Source organism: Myxocyprinus asiaticus, chromosome 41 (genome assembly GCF_019703515.2).
Source record: "Myxocyprinus asiaticus isolate MX2 ecotype Aquarium Trade chromosome 41, UBuf_Myxa_2, whole genome shotgun sequence".
Classification (NCBI taxonomy): Eukaryota; Metazoa; Chordata; class Actinopteri; order Cypriniformes; family Catostomidae; genus Myxocyprinus; species Myxocyprinus asiaticus.
In genome coordinates this window covers 20,938,041-20,955,588 of record NC_059384.1, presented here as the reverse complement: position 1 = coordinate 20,955,588, position 17,548 = coordinate 20,938,041, and the positions used below count along the sequence as shown (strand labels likewise).

Sequence of the window (17,548 nt, the reverse complement as noted above, 5' to 3'; positions counted from 1 at the left end):
TTATGGTGGTTTTGGAGCATTGGGTTCTTCCTTGCTGAGCAGCCTTTCAGGTTATGTTGATACAGGACTCGTTTTACTGTGGATATAGATACTTGTCTACCTGTTTCCTCCAGCATCTTCTCAATGTCCTTTGCTGTTGTTCTGGGATTGATTTGCACTTTTCGCACCAAACTACGTTCATCTCTAGGAGACAGAATGCGTCTCCTTCCTGAGCGGTATGATGGCGGCGTGGTCCCATGGTGTTTATACTTGCATACTATTGTTTGAACGTGGTACCTTCAGGTGTTTGGAAATTGCTCCCAAGGATGAACCAGACTTGTGGAGGTCCACAATTTTTTTCTGAAGGCTTGGCTGATTTCTTTTGATTTTCCCATGTTGTCAACCCAAGAAGCACTGAGTTTGAAGGTAGGTCTTATAATACATCCACAGGTACACATACAATTAGCCTATCAGAAGCTAATTGGCTAATTGTCTAAAGGCTTGACATCATCTTCTGGAATTTTCCAAGCTGCTTAAAGGCACAGTTAACTTAGTGTATGTAAACTTCTGACCCACTGGAATTGTGATATAGTCAATTAAAAGTGGAACAATCTGTCTGTAAACAATTGATGGAAAAATTACTTGCATCATACACAAAGCAGATGTCCTAAACGACTTACCAAAACTATATTTTGCTAACATGAAATCTGTGTAGTTAAAAAATGAGTTTTAATGACTTCAACCTAAGTGTATGTACATTTCTGACTTCAATTATATATATATATATATATATATATATGTATAGTTCAGTATAAATCATTTGGCTATTATAAGGAATGGAAACATCAATACATAAACTTCAGTTTATTTGTTTTCTGCATAAGGAAAAAAAGGAGAACCAACGCAAACTGGAGGTACAAGTGAGTGGGAAAACAAGCTAAATCAAGTCAAATTTTCATAACAAGACTGCCACCATTATCATTCAATATGCATATCAATAACATCTCTAACTTTGAGATGCCATTAAAAATAGGTATGAATCAATAATAAAACAGTGATCAGAGTACTAAAAAAAAACAAATAGTAAGTAGTACAGTTATAAGTAAGTGATAAGTGTCAATGAAAAAAAGTGAAAAGATAATATAAAGCATTTCTCCATATTCTACCTATATACTCCGAACAGTGCTACACCATGCGATCCCACGTCCTGTAGCACTGCACTACAACCCAGTCCATGTTCATTCAATATGAGCTACAACTTGACACTACATTTAAAAAAAAACAACTTGTATTTGCTGGGATATACTGAAACAGAATGTTTCTATGAATTTCAAGTGATCCAAGTTGAGTTGTCTAAAATGCTCTATCTGTAGCTCATGCTTAAACCCTGGACTAGTTCAAAGTGTCAAGGTATGGGGAGTTCCTTTGTGGTTTGCATTATGAACACTTCCAATCAAGATTGCTTTTTTGGTTTCTTTAATGAGACAAAACAAGAGAAAAAACTTTGGAATATCATTTTCTTAATATAGTTCATTAAAAATTATTATTATTTTTTTTTAGTTTTGCATTTTGTTATAAGTATTAATAGTATCAATAATAATATACAAAATAAAACCAAAAAGGAAAATCGTCTTTAGTATTTCATGTCCTTCAAATTGCACCTCCTGTTGCCCTGATGAATAGTTTCCAGGTCCACTAAATGGCACTGTCTTTTCTCCTGGTGGGTTTACAATACTTTAATCTACTCAGTATGAGCACTTGGTTTGCAACAACACAAAATGCTTAATAAAAAAACAAGAAAAAAAATGACATCTCTCTCCCATACTTCTAAAATGCTTTTGATTTTACCATAAATAAATGACTTTTGTGTCTATTTCATATTGACAAGCTGGGGATATTCCCTAAACTAAACAAAATGGTTTTGCTCAGAGGGTATAAAGGTATAGGATTTTCAATGTTCCACAAATCTATATAAAATTGTGTAAGTAAAGACTTGACTTTGGCTTCGTTCACAATGGCTAGGTCTGATTCATTTTTTGTCCATGTTTCACTATGTGCAATGCAAATTCTTTAAAAATAACATTAAAAGCTGATTAATAATTTATCATCATTTGCCATTACTGTATTTCACCATACAACAAAATTATGTTTATTTTGTGGAACACAAAAACCTATAAAACATGTCTGAGATTTTAAAAGGGTCAAAGTGCTGTATGATGACCATCTGACACCTTAAACTTTCAACTAGAGCTTTGCTGATGAATATAGGATTGTCATGATGGCTGTTTAAAAATAGCTATTCTATGGTTCACAACTTACTTGTTTTAATGTGTCAGGATTCAGAACACTCTCCCAAATTATCCAGATTCCAGACTAAACATATTCTCTGCTTTAATTTTCATCCCTAATATTTCATTACCATCAACTGTTAGTATAGACATTTCTTTCAACGAAACCAGTTGTTATCAAAAACTTCTGTTTACAGAATACTTTTCTTTGACGACCGAAGATAAATTAGTTTAGAAACAACTTATCTATATAGGCTTTAAAACAGGCTAATAAAAACCACCCTGGCTCAAGCAAAAGCAGTACCAAAACATAACTGACAACCCATAGCACTTTGGTTGAGTTTTTGGGTGCTTCATTACCATAAATTCTCCCAATCAAATAAAGTGTTTTGTGTGAATGTGAGTAATTATTACCAGACATAACCAAGATGAAGTTGTGAAAAATGGACCATAATCACATAAGCATTAGCATGTCCATGATTACTATTTCAGTAGATTATTTATAGTAAAATGATGCTGTGGCAATAGTTAATTAAAAGGAGCCCTGTAAGCATACACTCTATGTAATAATGTCTTGCTGATATCCAAGGAGAGCAAGTGGAGATGGTCAGAGTCATCTGGGCCCACTCTGTTCTTAGAGCCTCGAAAAGAACATTAGCTTAAAAGACCAGCACCCATATTCTGTCTATTGAAAGCCAACAAGTCTAGTGCATCCACAAACTGCACCAGCTTTAATTCTTTAGCTGGAGCTGCTAGCTGGTGATGGGGAAGAAGACTGGCTAGCAACACCAGTAGATCCAGTACCAGATCCATTGCTCATCACCAATGCTGGCTGACCGAAGTTAGTGGTTCTCAGTGTGGCAAGATGCCGAGACGAGAAGACATGGTCACGTGCTGCAGCCCTGGATTCAAATTCAACCCCACAGGCCTGACACTTGCCTCTTAGAGTCTCACGGCCTGTTGACTGGCCGATGGTATATGACGGAGTAGGTTCCACAACTGTCAGTTGTACAGGTTTGGGCAGGATGGGACGGTTGGCTCGGAGGGCATTGTATTGTAGGTAGCTACCGGAACTGATGTCTACCTTCTTAGAGGGGTCTCTGGGATTAGCAGACTGTGTAAAGAGGTAACCATAAAAAGAGAGAATGTCTATTTAATTCTTTAAAAAAAAAGTTGTATCAGTAAAACCAGAGAGTAGTTTTCTGAAGAAAATATAGACACTAAATGTAGTAATGAAAACGGTGTTGGTTTGCAATATAAGACTGTCTTACCATCTTCTCTTGTTGCAGTCTCCAGCGTTTCTCCTTTGCACGTGTATTCTGGAACCAAATTTGCACAACCTTTAGTGGAAGCCCAAGCTGTGTCCCCACTGCATCACACTCCAGTGCATTAGGATGAGCACATGTCTCATAGCATGACTGCAGGATAGACAGCTGAAGACCGTTCAGGTGAGTTCGAGGTCGCCTTGGGGTGGAGTTCTGCTGCATGAAACTTGTTTCTTTTTGGCTTTGACCACAGGATGCAGTAACTGTCACAGGGGATGGTGTGGTGGGGGTGGATATAGGTCGCTGGGAGCTTAGGCCTAACTGTTCTCTTGATAGAGTGTTTATCTTGAATGGACCTTTTTGAGACCAGTATTTGAGTCCATTGTGTTTCTGAGATGCCAAGGCAGAAGATTTGTTAATTGGCGTTGTGGACAATTTTGGCACCATGCGGTTGATAGTCCCAGACTCAACTCCTTTGAAATCAACATCCTCTTCATCTGTATTGTCTGACTCAGCCTTTACCTCCTCAAGCTTCCTTTTCTGAGCAGATTGAGATGTAGGAGTCCCACTGACTAACAAAGGAACTGCAAGTGGACTGGCTACTGCCTTGGGAGCTATTTTAACCATTGTAATGGGAGTTGTTTCTGCTTTGGTCTTGGGTGCTAATGATGGACTTGTGGACACAACAGTGAAGGGGGGCTTCTCATTTGGTCTACTTGGACCTTGAGTGGGGACTTTCAGAGGTTCCTTGACCACCTTAATCTTTGGAGGAACATTTCCAATCTGGGGGTTTGAAGAGGTCCAGCCAGTAGAGGGACTTGTGTTAGATTTAGGTGGGGTTGAGAATATGGGCTTAGAGAGTGGCCACGTGAATTTAATGAGAGGTTTTCCAACAGCTGCCAAAGTGCCATCACTGATAAAACGGACCTCTCCCTTGCGCTCCCTAGCTCTCATATTCTGAAACCAGATTTGAACCACTTTCTTTGGAAGGTTAACCCACTCGGATATTTGTTCAAATTCGTGTTTTCCTGGATTTGGATCTTTGAAATAGCATCCATAGAGAATATCCAGCTGATCAGCATGAATGATGGTCCTGGATCGTCTCATGTCCCTGAACCGCCGTACTTTAGGCCTTTTATGCTCTCTCTCTTTTTCTCGTTCCTTCTCTTTTTCCCTTCCCATGAGTGATGTGTTAACTTTTTCTGCTGCCCTCATGTATACAGTGCTAGTCTTAGCCAAATTATTGCGATTTGTTATAGTACTTTTATTGGAAGATGGGATTGCAATGGTAGAATCTGGCTTTACCTGAACAACAATAAGCCCTCCATCTCCAGGAACGCCAACAGTTGCTGGTCTCAGTCCCAGGCCATCAAGCAAAGTAGTTTTCTGTAAGGAGGACATGTTGGCTGAAGAGACAGATGATGATATTGTAGAGCTGTGGTTTTTCCCAATGCTTAGATCCAAAGCAGACTCACAATCATTACCATTAGATAAGGGGTGTGTAAGAGAAGTGGCAGCAACTGCTTGAGGGTTGGAAAAGGCTGTCACTTTACCCCGATCTCCTTTAGCAACCCCAACGACTGATGAAGGAAGTGAGAGAACATAGGGACTATATAACTGGGTGGAAAGTGGAGCCAATGAGAGGGAAAGGGGCAGGGTCTGCAAGATGCCAGATGGGATGCCCTGATGATCAACTGCAACAGGAGTAGGAGGGTCTGCTTGTGCCTCCAACTGAAGATCAACATCTACATCTTGTTTCTCTCGCTTGATCTCCACATCTTCCTTGTCAATCTCACTCTTTCTCTTTTTTCTCTTTGTGCTCTGTTCATCATCATATTCATCCTCAGCATCCGAGAGGAAGACTGTGGTAGAGCGAAGAACCTTTCCACCACCACTTGACCTTTCACCTTTTATTGTCTCTACCTGTGAAAGCTGTTTGATCAGGCTACCTGACTCTTCCCTCACAGAGCTGCTTTGACTCTCTTCATCAGTCACAATAACCGAGGTGTAGAACTCTTCATTTTCAGAGTCAGACGTCAAAAGCAGCTCTCGTGGGCTTCCCTTACCAATACTTTCTCTCTCTCTTTCTGCACTACAGGATAAGTCAATTGCATAACTGCCAGTAGCTGATGGACTGTCTTCGTCTTCACCCTCATCTATCATTAAATCACCTTCTTCATCTTCCAAACTTCTATCTCTCTCATCATGGAAGCTGTCTAATCGGTCCCTTTTTTTGGCATTCCGGGCATCCAAGAACCATTTGCGTACCTCTTCCCCAGTTAGCCCCACCTCTCTGCCGAGGGCTTCACAATCTTCCCGCTGAGGGCTAGATCCTTCAGCCTCATCTCGTGACTCTAGAAAGGCCCACAGAACCTGAGTCTGGAACTCAGTCAGCATAGGACATCCTGAAGACAAGAGGGGATGAGCTTTAGCACTCTTATGGCCTGAAGATCTTAAGGCAAGGTTAGTGTTACGAAAGGTGCAGTTAACAGGACAAGAGCTGTTAACAGTACCTGTATGGCTGAGAACATGGTCTACTTTGGAGTTTGCATCGACCTCCTCACTTGTTCTCTCATTTTCTATTTTACTTTCTTCTTGCTCATTTTCATCACACATCATGCCATCAACCATGTTCTTATCCTTCAATTGGCCGAGCTCTAGTTTGTTTACAACTTTGTTGCACATCTCTTTCTTTACATCAGTTGTCCAGTCCTCATCAGATTTCTGTGACGTTTGCTGATCAGACAGCTCAACTTTTATCTCACTTTGTATTTCTGTCATTTTTGTCTCTTCCAAATTAATTTGGGTGGTGGTAGGGAGGCCAAATGCAGGCCAATGACTTTGTAAGCCACCGAGTCTTTGGGCCAAGAGAGCCTGTTGTGCGGCACTGAGACCAAGAACTGGCACTGCTTGTTGCAAAAGCTGGTCCGGAGACTCTGGATTCTGGCCCTGAATTTGGGTCTGGAGCCCATTCAACACCAGGGGCATGAGCATCTGATGCTGGGATATAAGCTGTGGGGTAGCTGCCCCAGGTGTTGCAGATGCCCCAGTTGTAAAGAGAGAAGGAAGGATGGAGTGTGGGAGAGAATTTGGGCTGGAAGTCAGGAGAGTGAGAATAGCAGACATTGCTTGTGCAGAGGCCACTGGAGAAGAAAGTAATGAGGGTGCTAGCTGAGGCTGCACCTGCTCTCCGTCTTTGGTCATTACTGCTGATGCAGTCAGGTTTGCTTGGGTGACACAATTGCTGGTGGAGGCGTTAACTAATTGTGTGGTGTTTCCAACGGTGGTCGCAGCCATGTTTGTAACCATGGTTCCAGTTCCTGTATTTGCAGTGGAACTAGGAGTAGCATTCCCAGCACTCCTGCTGCGACTCTGGTGCAAAACAGATTTTAAATGACTTTCCAGGGTGATAGCGTGATTGTAGGAGACACGACAGACGGCACACTGGTATGGTTTGTTGGAGACGTAAGGTCGAGCAAGGAAGGGTGTCGAGTCATTTTCTTTCACTGTCCCTGTTCTCATCCTCTGAATATGGGTGGTTGAATTATAATGAACACTCAGAGCCGTTCTGCTGGGGAATGACTCCAAACATGCATTACACTTGAATGGACGGTTATCACCCTCAGAGGCTACATTGTTTTTACCAGCGGACCTGCCATTGCTAACAGAAGCCTCTGATGTTTTTACAGTTTGCTCAACATTGTCCTGATCATCACTATCCTCATTTCTTACTTCCTCCATCTCTTCATCAATATCTTTTTCATGAAAAGAACCATCTTTGTCACCTGCATCTGTACATTCACTCTCATTTTGGGAAGCCATTGAGGGGGACTTTGTGTTCTCTAAATGTTTCCACTGAGATGTGTCATCTGATAAATATATAAATAAAAAAAATAAAAATAAAAAAAAATATTAGTAAACATTTAAAAAAAAAAAATATCTGATATTTCTTAAATAGTTCACCCAAAAACAAAAACTCTGTCATCGTTAACTCACCTTCATGGTGTTCCAAACCCATATGACTCATCCATGGAACACAAAGAGAGATGTTAGGCAAAACAACAGCCTTAGTCATCATTCATTTTCATTGTATGGAAAAAAGGTGCAATTAAAGTGAAAGGTGACTGAGGCTGTAGAATGGGGTAAAGTGTCCCCAATATTTTGCCCAAAATCTTCCTTTTAGTTCCACAGAAGAAAGTCATGTGGACTTTTACAATACATATTATGTAAAATGTCAAAACAAAAACATGTCCTTTTTTCAAAGAAATCAGTAGAATGTAATAAAATAGTACAGGAGCTTCTTTTTAACAATAATTTCCAGTAGTCGCTATTAAAACATAATACTTGTGGGGGCCCACACTCTTTCCCTCAATAGGCTACAACCCACAGGTGTTTCATTGCCATGGAAACTACTGAGGCAAGGTGGTCACCAATAGTCAACTGTGTGTCCAGTGGTGCATAAACTAAGCCTGGTATCAATGACATTGCAACCCAGGATCTGGGTGCAATACTGCACAAATACAAACACTTCTGAGAATATTATGGATCAAAACTCACCTGCATCATTTTGGACTTTGGATTCTTCATCCTCAGCAATAGAAGGGTGCTTGGGGGCAGCCTTATGAAAACAAGCAACCAAATATTTAGTTAAGATTCACAAATAAATTATTTTTCAAAATATGCAATCTATCTCTGTAAATACACTCACAATATCCAGTAACTTTTCAAGGCAAGCAGGGAGGACACTGTGTTTCTCTGACAGGTGAAGAGAGAGATTCACACGGTCTGGTTGACTTTCTTGACACAGAGGACACAGCCACATCGACACCCTGTTGCTGCTACTTCCCAGCGTTTCTCCTGGCTCCTCCTGAAACCAAATTGGCACTACTAAATGAAGTAACATTGTATCGATCAACATAACAAATATTTTACTTTACAAATATTATTTCTCATTTACAAAAGGCTCCAACATATAGTTTAGATTATATTATAGACCATGTCAAGAATGTAAACAAACATATTGGGAATTAGAACGGTCCAAACGCATTTTCTGATCCTTTCAACACAGTCTCTTTTTCAAGGTAAGTCAGTCCACTCGACGGCTGTTTTTGGAACACTCTTGGGCAGTCTGGGCAGCTATTTTTCTATGTAAACAAGCGTCAAGAAAGTGCAGCTCCTATCTACTTGAATAGGGAAAGCCCGAAATCTCAAAAACAGTTGGTCAAGATTACGATAAAATAACATATTTCAAATAAGAAGGAAAATCTGACAACACTTTTAAGCGGGTGAGCAAGAGACGGACACAGCGGGTGTTGCATCTGGCCTCGGAGAGCCATTTATTTAAAATGTCCAAAACAAAGGGGAATCTGGGGCCTTCGTGGTGGAAAGGGCTATGTGAAGGAAAAGTAGTGAAGACAGGGAAAGGTCCACTCTCCTCCTTGGTCCAAGGCGCATGGGGCGACGACTTCACTTGAGCGGCCCGGCTTCCCTGGGCCTGTCTCCTGGCCTGTCGGCTGTGACACATGCTCCAATCCCCGGCGTCACATCTAACTCGCGCCGGGGTTCCGGAGTGTGGGTCCAGCGACGCATCTAACTCGCACCGGACCCTCCCTGCTCCATTCCTGGACCTGCGAAGACACCAGCAGGTAGAGACCTGTCTCTCAAGGAGAGCAGCGCTCGGTGTTTAAAGGCAACGGTGATGAGGCTCCTCGCTGGGTTCAGGTGAGCCCCGTCACGTGCCGCCAAACGGGAAAAAGTCACCACGGGCGACAATGATCCACAGGAGGGGCGTGTCGTTCCGTCACAACTGGTATAATAAATTCTGCGTCTTTAACTGAGATTATGCTAAAAAAAAAATATTTTTACCATCTTGTATTGCTAATGTGCATGCACGTTCTCACCTTGATTGACAGGCAATTTCTGTATCTAAAAGGTGATTGGCTATTTTACATGAACGGCGGGACTTCCTTTCTACATCCGTAGAGCATTGGCTGCCATTGGGCATTCCAATTTCTCCCATTCATTTTAATAGAAGTGGCCTGTCTCTGCTAAATAGTCTCAGGACTGAAGCAGGAAATGTTCATGGAATAATTACATCACTTGACATCACCAACGAACAGTCCTTGAAATGGTCTATATAGTATATATTCAAGTAGCCATGCAACATGCTGTGTATTGTAATCAGGGTTTCATTTTGGTGAATTAGTGATCTGAAAGAAATGTTGAAAGGTATATGGAACCAGTGCATCACTTTAAAAAGTAAAAAAAAAATATATTTTTTTTTTTTACAAAGGTTGCACAAAAAGACTAAAAATAGATGGCAGTATCTATTTTTAATAACATTCCAACTTCCCACATAAAATCTAACAGAATTAAATAATCTTAAATCACCCAATAAATATAATAAAAATATTCAATATAACAAAAATAAACATCCATTATAAGAAAAGCAATACCCTATTCATATGAGTGTGTTCCTCAATAAGGTCTGTCTGACATTGTGACTTGTAGTTATTTAGCCTATATAGGCCACACAATCTGCGCTACGCACTTATAACAGTACTACTGCAAAGACATCAAATCTGATTTACTGATGCAGCTCTGTTCTTTCAACCACATCACAGGTCACTGTTACCTTGTGACCTGTTTATAATTAATGATTTTGAATGTACCTCACATTACTTGTATCCAATGTTAATCAAATATGATTACACCCAGAGTAACTAAAACACAACATTTTTGCATGGGGAATTAAACATTTACTTCACAGTTCAGCAAGAACTAGCCTATTTAACGTCAATGGAGACCTAAATAATGACCTTGCCTCAAATATGCTGATGTGTGTGAAATAATGGTGTGCTTTTTGTCAACATGTTGTTGCCCCATGTGAAGGTGGCTTAGGCTGTAAATAACAGATAATGGGTGCAAATTCCCTGTGGATGATAGTGATGTCTCTTTAAAACAATAACACAAATAAATAAATATCAGATTCGTCGACAGCAGCTAATTACCATCTTAATTTCAACCATACGACTTCATTATGCTTGTGCATGCGTAGTAATTGAAATGATAACGTTTTTAGCATGCCACTGTCAAATAATGCTCACAGATCAAATGCCAACAGTGCTACAATGCCACGCCAATTAGCTTCCCTGCTAGACTGCAAACATGCACTGAATCCACAACACAAGTACTATTAACTTCACATAAAAAGTCAATGATAGACGAACCCACGCGCCGCAGGGCACTACCGTTCGACTGCGAGCGAATTCACGCTCATGTGACCGTCATAACTCTTGATTATTTCGTTAATTAACCCACAGCCTAATTAGCAAGACCCGTGCGCTGTTAAATCAATTGGAAACTGGGAGAGCTTTAGCCTGCCTCGCTAACACACACACTCCAGTCAAATCATGACAAACACCCCATTAAAGTGCATCGCGCCGCAGTCTGGTGCCCTAATTACCCCTTTCCCCTACTTTGATCTCTGCTAAGATATTTATTTTAGTAATCTCTTACTTGAGCGTTGATGTTAAAAACAAAAGAACCCATTTTTTACTGGTAAACATTCGTGACACTTCACATGGCTAGCCCAGCTAACAACACTAAACAAATTGGTCAACTAATTATGCATCGCGTCTCAAGCAGCAAATCGCCCACAAACTTGTCATATGCACAAAATGAGAGCTGCGTCGGCTATATTGTAGTTTTAAACGGTCACACTGTGCGAGATGCTGCAGCCAAGTGCTGTTTAATGCACTAATTGAATTGTGTAAATAGGCTTTCGGCTCTCCGATGTAAAACCTCGGGCTTGATTAGTTTCTCGCACCCCTGATTGTGGCCTGGTGGTCGGGCATTGAGACATTCTCCGCCCGCCGTCCGCTCAACAGGGGAAATTGAGGCCTACATCTACTAAGCTATTTAATTAATGAATTGGGATTGCTTCATACTGATATGTTACAAAACAAGCCGTCCAAGTACTGTACTTATCTGACCCGATACCTTGCATTTCTCCGTCTAAGTTAATTATTCAGTATAAAATGTAGTTATTGAGCATCATAAGTGTGTTTTAACAAGTATGCAGAGCAGTAATTAACGATGGATGAGGCACGTAGCTGCTTGAAAAGAGCGACATGCAACACGAACTGCGAAAGGGGGTGGTGGGGCTAAAACGACAGACCGAGGCAGAAAAGTTTGGAAATTTAACACTCGAATTGCAACATATTCACATTAAAATGCCATGCATCAAATTATCTATCGTGCTCAGGACGCGATGAGGTGCGCGTCGCCCCCTCGATCGCAACTTCGTGACCAATTCGGCGTCAACATCGTTTTAATTAAGACTAAAGCAATTAGCTAATGCTTTACCTGCATGGTCGGGACTCCAGCGCACGCTTCCTCTCGCTCTTTAAAACTGAAAAGTTTTCTCTCTCACCCTCCCTCCCTCTCTCACCCACTCCCTCACTCTATCGTCCTCTCTCTTGCATTGCTCTCCTTTAGTAAACACACCACAGCTCCCCCAAAAGCTGACTGCTCATTCTCTCCAAGAATGTCCTTCACAGTAACGGTTCATTAAATGATCCAACACACCTAAAAAGCATGTTGGAACAATGTTACAATGTCTGCCATAATTTAATATGTGCAGCTTTGTTTATACATTGCGTTTCAACGAGGGCAAATATTCAACACACAACACAAACAAAATGAGAGAAATGCCTAATTGACAGCTTAAACTTAGATACTGTATCTATGTAAACATATATTGTAACGTATAATAATGTTATACATATAATTTATAATTTGAATAAATTATCATAAGAATGTGTGTGTGTGTGTGTATATATATATATATATATATATATATATATATATATATATATATATTTGTGTGTATATAAATTATAATGTATGCATTATTCTTTCATAATATTAAAATGTCATTATTTATAGTATAAGTCACAAATTGTATAAATTAAGACTTTATGCAATAAAATTGCAAATGTAAAACTGCATAAAAAAAAAAGCCTATCAGTAAAAAAATACGCCAATAACCATAACGCAATATCTGCTATTATTTAAGAAAGTAATATCAAGTTCTTACAGCGGCTCTAATGTCCACGTGTGCTACTTGAATTAACTGCAGACAAATTTAGCAAAGGACATACGTTTGAGACACTGCATAACTGTTATAAGAATCGTTATGTAACCTAGATATTTAGCAACTTACACATACATAGATACTTAATATCACTTTGTTGCGTATGCAGTGCGCTTAATGACGCGCAGAAATCAGGGTGCCCGTTCATATGCCTGAGCGGAAACAGCCAAGCAGGACCCCTTGTGCAGCGTCTGTCCTCATTACACTGATTGATTAGCAAGTTTCCCTTGCTGCTGATTTCTTGTTATTTTGCTTCTTTGTTATTGTATTGTATTGTATATTACTGCCCCGACCAGGTTTTAACCGCATTAGTAGTTACAATATAATTACAACTGAACTATCACATTAGTAAACTGTTATGAGGTTTGGTGCACTATTTAATATAAACTGTCTCAAAACTTAGTTGGCTCCCTGTCTAGACTGCATTTGTGGGCGTTAGAGGCGCTTTCCGACAGGCAAGGCAAGTTAAGTTTATTTATATAGCACATTTTATACACAGTGGTAATTCAAAGTGTTTTACATGGAAATTATATATATAAGATAAAAGTTCATTTTTAAATCACTTGAGAACAAGAAAGAAAAAAATGAGAAGGGCAAAGATGCTGTCTAGGAAGGCAGCTAATTTGGGTTTGAGACGAAGCCATTCTCTGCTGTTAATCTACTGATTTATTACTTTGCAACAGGCTATTTGTGCATTATGTATTCAGCGCAGGATGTCGTTGGTTATGAATAAGGACTTTGAACGGTCTCTCTTGTTTTTATTATTACGTCTCATAGGACAAAATTACTGTAAAGGTGGAGAGAAAATTCGTATGCAATGCAGAAATTAAGAGGAAACTAAAGGATATTGGAGGTGTGATCTTTAAACTTTTCAACTTTACATCATTATACATGGGTATAGTGAATTATCTAATTTTAACATAAAATCTTGTTACATTTTAAGTAATGTTGCTTTTTTGTTTCTTTCCTTGGCATCAACCAGTTTGCCTGATTATTTTATACAACATTTAATGCTTCTTGAAATATAATTAATTAATTGTTCCTAGGAAGTTATCGGTAATATATTAAATTAAAATACCATAAATATTGTATCACTCATTCAGTAAAAGTATTTGCAAAATATATAAACACAAATACATTTTTATATATAATAACATTTTATTTACTTTATATTATATAATTGTAATATATGGGTGATCTTAAAGAAATGTTGTACGGTATGTGAAAATCAATTTACAAACTTGCTTATAAACTTCAAAATTATCTTGAAATATAGTTCATTAAAGAGATGGTTCACCCAAAAATAAAAAAAATAAAAAGCATAAAAGTAATTTATATCCAGTGTTTTAATCCATATCTTCAGAAGCGATATGATAGGTTTTGGTGAAAAATGGATCAATGTGATTTCTTTTTTACTATAAATCTCCATATTCACTTTCACATTCTTTTGTTTTTGTCGATTCACATTCTTTGTGCATATTGCCACCTATTGGGAAGGGAGGAGTATTTATAGTAAAACAAACAAACAAAAAAAAAAGACTTAAATATTGATCTGTTTCTCACCAACACCGATCATATCGCTTCTGAAGATATGGATTTATCCACTGGAGTCTTATAGATTACTTTTATGTTTCCTTTATGTGCTTTTTGGACCTTCAAAGTTCTGGCTACCTTTCTCAAAAACAAAAAAAAACAAACAAAAAAAAAAACAGGTCTCTCAGCTTCCTGCTTCTCTAAGCAATTTGCAACTTTGTATTACAGCACTTCTCTTATTACTGCCTCCTTTGGATTAATCTCTTCTATTGTACTTATTTGTATGTCGCTTTGGATAAAAGCATCTGCTAAATGAATAAATGTAAATGTTCACTTGCATTGTATGGGCCTACAGAGCTGAGATATTCTTCTAAAAATCATTGTTTGTGTTCAGCAGAAGAAAGAAAGTCATACACATCTGGGATGGCATGAGGGTGAGAAAATGATGAGAGAACTTTCATTTTTGGGTGAACTATTCCTTTAAATATTATTTGGAACCTTGAAATTACCCTGCACTCTGACCCCAGCCTAGCTGGGATATGTGAAAAAGAAGAATTTCACTGTATATGTGCAAATGTATAATATGTGATAAATAAAGAAAATTATTAATTATAATTAATTACATGCAACCATATTAACGGCCTTCCTTAATTTTGTGTAAATGTTTTAATATTCTATTTTATTTTTATCTCTACACAGCTGTCAGTTTCAAGACCAATACTTTGACTCTCCAGATTTCATCCTCACTCCAAAAGATTTCTGGCTGCGATGCCGAGAGGGATCTTGGGAGTTGAAATTCACCGCAGTTTCAGGGACTAAACTAGAGGATGAAACTGATACCTTGTGCACACAATACAGAGAAATAACCAGTTTCCCTTTGATTCAGTCAGAAGTCAGGAGGCATATCAGGGAGCACACTGCTATAGGGAGTGAATCAAATTCCTCACAAAGGGAACAAATCGACAAGGTCACAGAAAATGAAGACACAGAGAGTTGTTCAGCAGATGATACAAAATTGCTGACTAACCTAAATCTAGTCTGTTTTGCAGAGTACAAGACAGACCGCTGTTCTTACATACTAGAGAGAGAGGAGGATGCAGAGAGGGTGGATTTGGACCAGGCTGATTTTGGATAGTATGTGGGAGAGATTGAGGTTCTGGTGCCTGAAGGAGGTGACATGAATGCAGCTCTGCAGAGAATTGCAAGAATCGCTGCAGAACTGGGTGAGATGATGTGCTGTGTGTGGTCATGTATACAGGGCGAATTTGCGGTCAACACTAGGTTGATTACTTGCAAGCTAAAACTGATAAAAGTCAATGTTGTATATTGTTGTCTTAATCAGTGCACTGCCAGCTGTGCAGAAAGAATACAGCCACATCTTTACACAAATATTACATTAGAGCGCATGATACATTGTTTCTCACATTTGTAATTGCTGTTTAATATATCATATGAAGTGATTCACAAAAACAAAAATAAAATAAAATTGAAAATTAAAATCAAAAGGTGTCAAAGAATTAAAAGCACCCAAAAAATAAGTGTCAATAAAATACAAAGAATAAATAGGCCTAAATATGGAAGCAAGTTAAAATCATTCATATACTACATTGTTGCTACAGGACCTCACTATTTGCATGTTTACATTTGTGGCATCCAGTTATCATCACAAAAATAAGGTTAATTTGCATTTAATATACAATTTTGTGTCCAAATGTATTAATCTTTGTCAGTCAAGTAAAATAATAGGTTAAGAAGATTAAAATATAAAAAATAGCTAAACACATTAAAAATGCCATTCTGCACAAACAACCCTGCTTGGAAGCTATACAATGTCTCAGTGAGGGGATTTTGGGTCTTGGAGGTACAGACAGCATTTTGCTTATTAGAAAGTTGACGAGATATTGTGTTGACTGCAAATTGCCTTCTGTTTGCCTTCTATAAACAAAAACATCAGTGTCCAATTTCACATCTAATTTAAAGAAATCAAGGTAGTGCTGAGTTAATGAAATTTGCTGACAAATAGCTAGCTGACCGTTTAGACTCACTTAGATGTTAATAGTGAGTGGAGATGTAGCGGTTCAGATAAGATAATGACATATCACACATAATTCTTCCAACTGTGTCTTGCCTTTATAAATATGTATTCTTGTATTCTAAATACGTACTTTTTTATGTGCTGTTTCGGAATACATTACTGAATACATATAAGAGATAGCTTACATAAATACGGGGGCTTTACAGCATGACGCCGTAAATAGAAACCAAGTGATCGTCAGAATTTCCCGTCACTCATCGCAGCTGGTTAGGAAAAAAAACTCAACATAGAAAAGATAACTTTTATCATGTGTCGTTTGCCACCTGGTTAGGACATGGTGTGACTGTGGCCGCCTTTAGGCTCTTCTATCTCTCTCTCTCTTTGATGTCAGAGAGTACTCCAGTTCAAATAAATAAGGCTGGGCATAGAAATGCATCTATTTTTCAACTTAAAACTCTTCAGACGTGTTTCGAAAGTTCTGTTCTCTGGTTTGTGTGCAGCCGTGTTGTGTTTTCTGTTGTTAATTTCACTTCTGGTCTGGTTAAAGCGAAACTCTCACGGACGGGGGCTGCGTGAACTGTTGCTCTCCTGCAGACTTATGAACGCACAGAGGAAATCAATCGGTTGGTCAAGAGCTTCACTAAATAATCAATTAGATTTTGGTTTGTTTCTCACCAAACCTTATCGTATGCCTTCAGAACAAGGCACGAGGCACATACAATAATTTATTAGACCTCTGAATTATACATTTGTGTGCTTTTGAAACTTGGAGAAGTGGTCACCATTGACTTCCATTGTGTGACATCACTGAGCACAACATTGTTTCACAATTTCTCCCTTTGTGTTAAGAAAAAGAAAGAAAGTCATATGGGGTTATAACAACACAGGGATGAGTAAACAATGACTGAATTTTTATTTTGGGGTGAACTATCTCTTTAAAGATTCTGCTCAACCCTGTTTATTTGCCTCATGTCTGTCAAATCCACTTGTAAAATGCATTGAAAAAAAACAAAAAAACAATAAAAGGCCAGCAAGAAATCTGACTGGCTGGTAAATGTATTTATCTACAGGCTAAAACGTTAATTACGGACCCTGGTGTTACATTTGGGACAATATTACACTTAAAAATTAATACACTAGATGGCCGAGTGCATATGTGCAGACTAAGAGCATAGTGTTTAGGCTTCAGTCTCTTTACACTCCAGTACAGCAGGTGGCGGTATGCACCTACTGTATTTTAACTTCCGGAACCCGACTGTTGCGCTTTACATACACAGCCATGTTTGAAATT

At 38.8% G+C, this 17,548-nt stretch overlaps 1 protein-coding gene and 1 long non-coding RNA gene across 4 annotated transcripts in view; one reads left to right on the top strand and one right to left on the bottom strand.

Annotated features, from left to right (window-relative positions):
* Positions 1–828: 828 nt before the first annotated feature.
* zfhx2 (zinc finger homeobox 2) overlaps positions 829–17,548 on the bottom strand; it is a 17,817-nt gene continuing 1,097 nt past the window's right edge. The window contains exons 2-6 of one of the 3 annotated variants that reach the window (XM_051683065.1): positions 8,241–8,399; positions 8,090–8,150; positions 6,046–7,401; positions 3,539–5,937; positions 829–3,381 (exon numbers count right to left, since the gene is read on the bottom strand). In XM_051683065.1, the coding sequence (XP_051539025.1) occupies positions 3,007–3,381; positions 3,539–5,937; positions 6,046–7,401; positions 8,090–8,150; positions 8,241–8,399 (4,350 nt within the window). In that variant the 3' untranslated portion in view covers positions 829–3,006. Of the gene's footprint in view, positions 3,382–3,538; positions 7,402–8,089; positions 8,151–8,240; positions 8,400–11,899; positions 12,029–17,548 lie in introns of those variants that run through there. The other 2 variants (XM_051683067.1, XM_051683064.1) reach the window with 2 other exon arrangements.
* LOC127432208 (uncharacterized) overlaps positions 15,029–17,548 on the top strand; it is a 19,763-nt gene continuing 17,243 nt past the window's right edge. The window contains exon 1 of the long non-coding RNA XR_007895718.1: positions 15,029–15,445. This is a non-coding gene — a long non-coding RNA (uncharacterized LOC127432208). The remainder of the gene's footprint in view (positions 15,446–17,548) is intronic.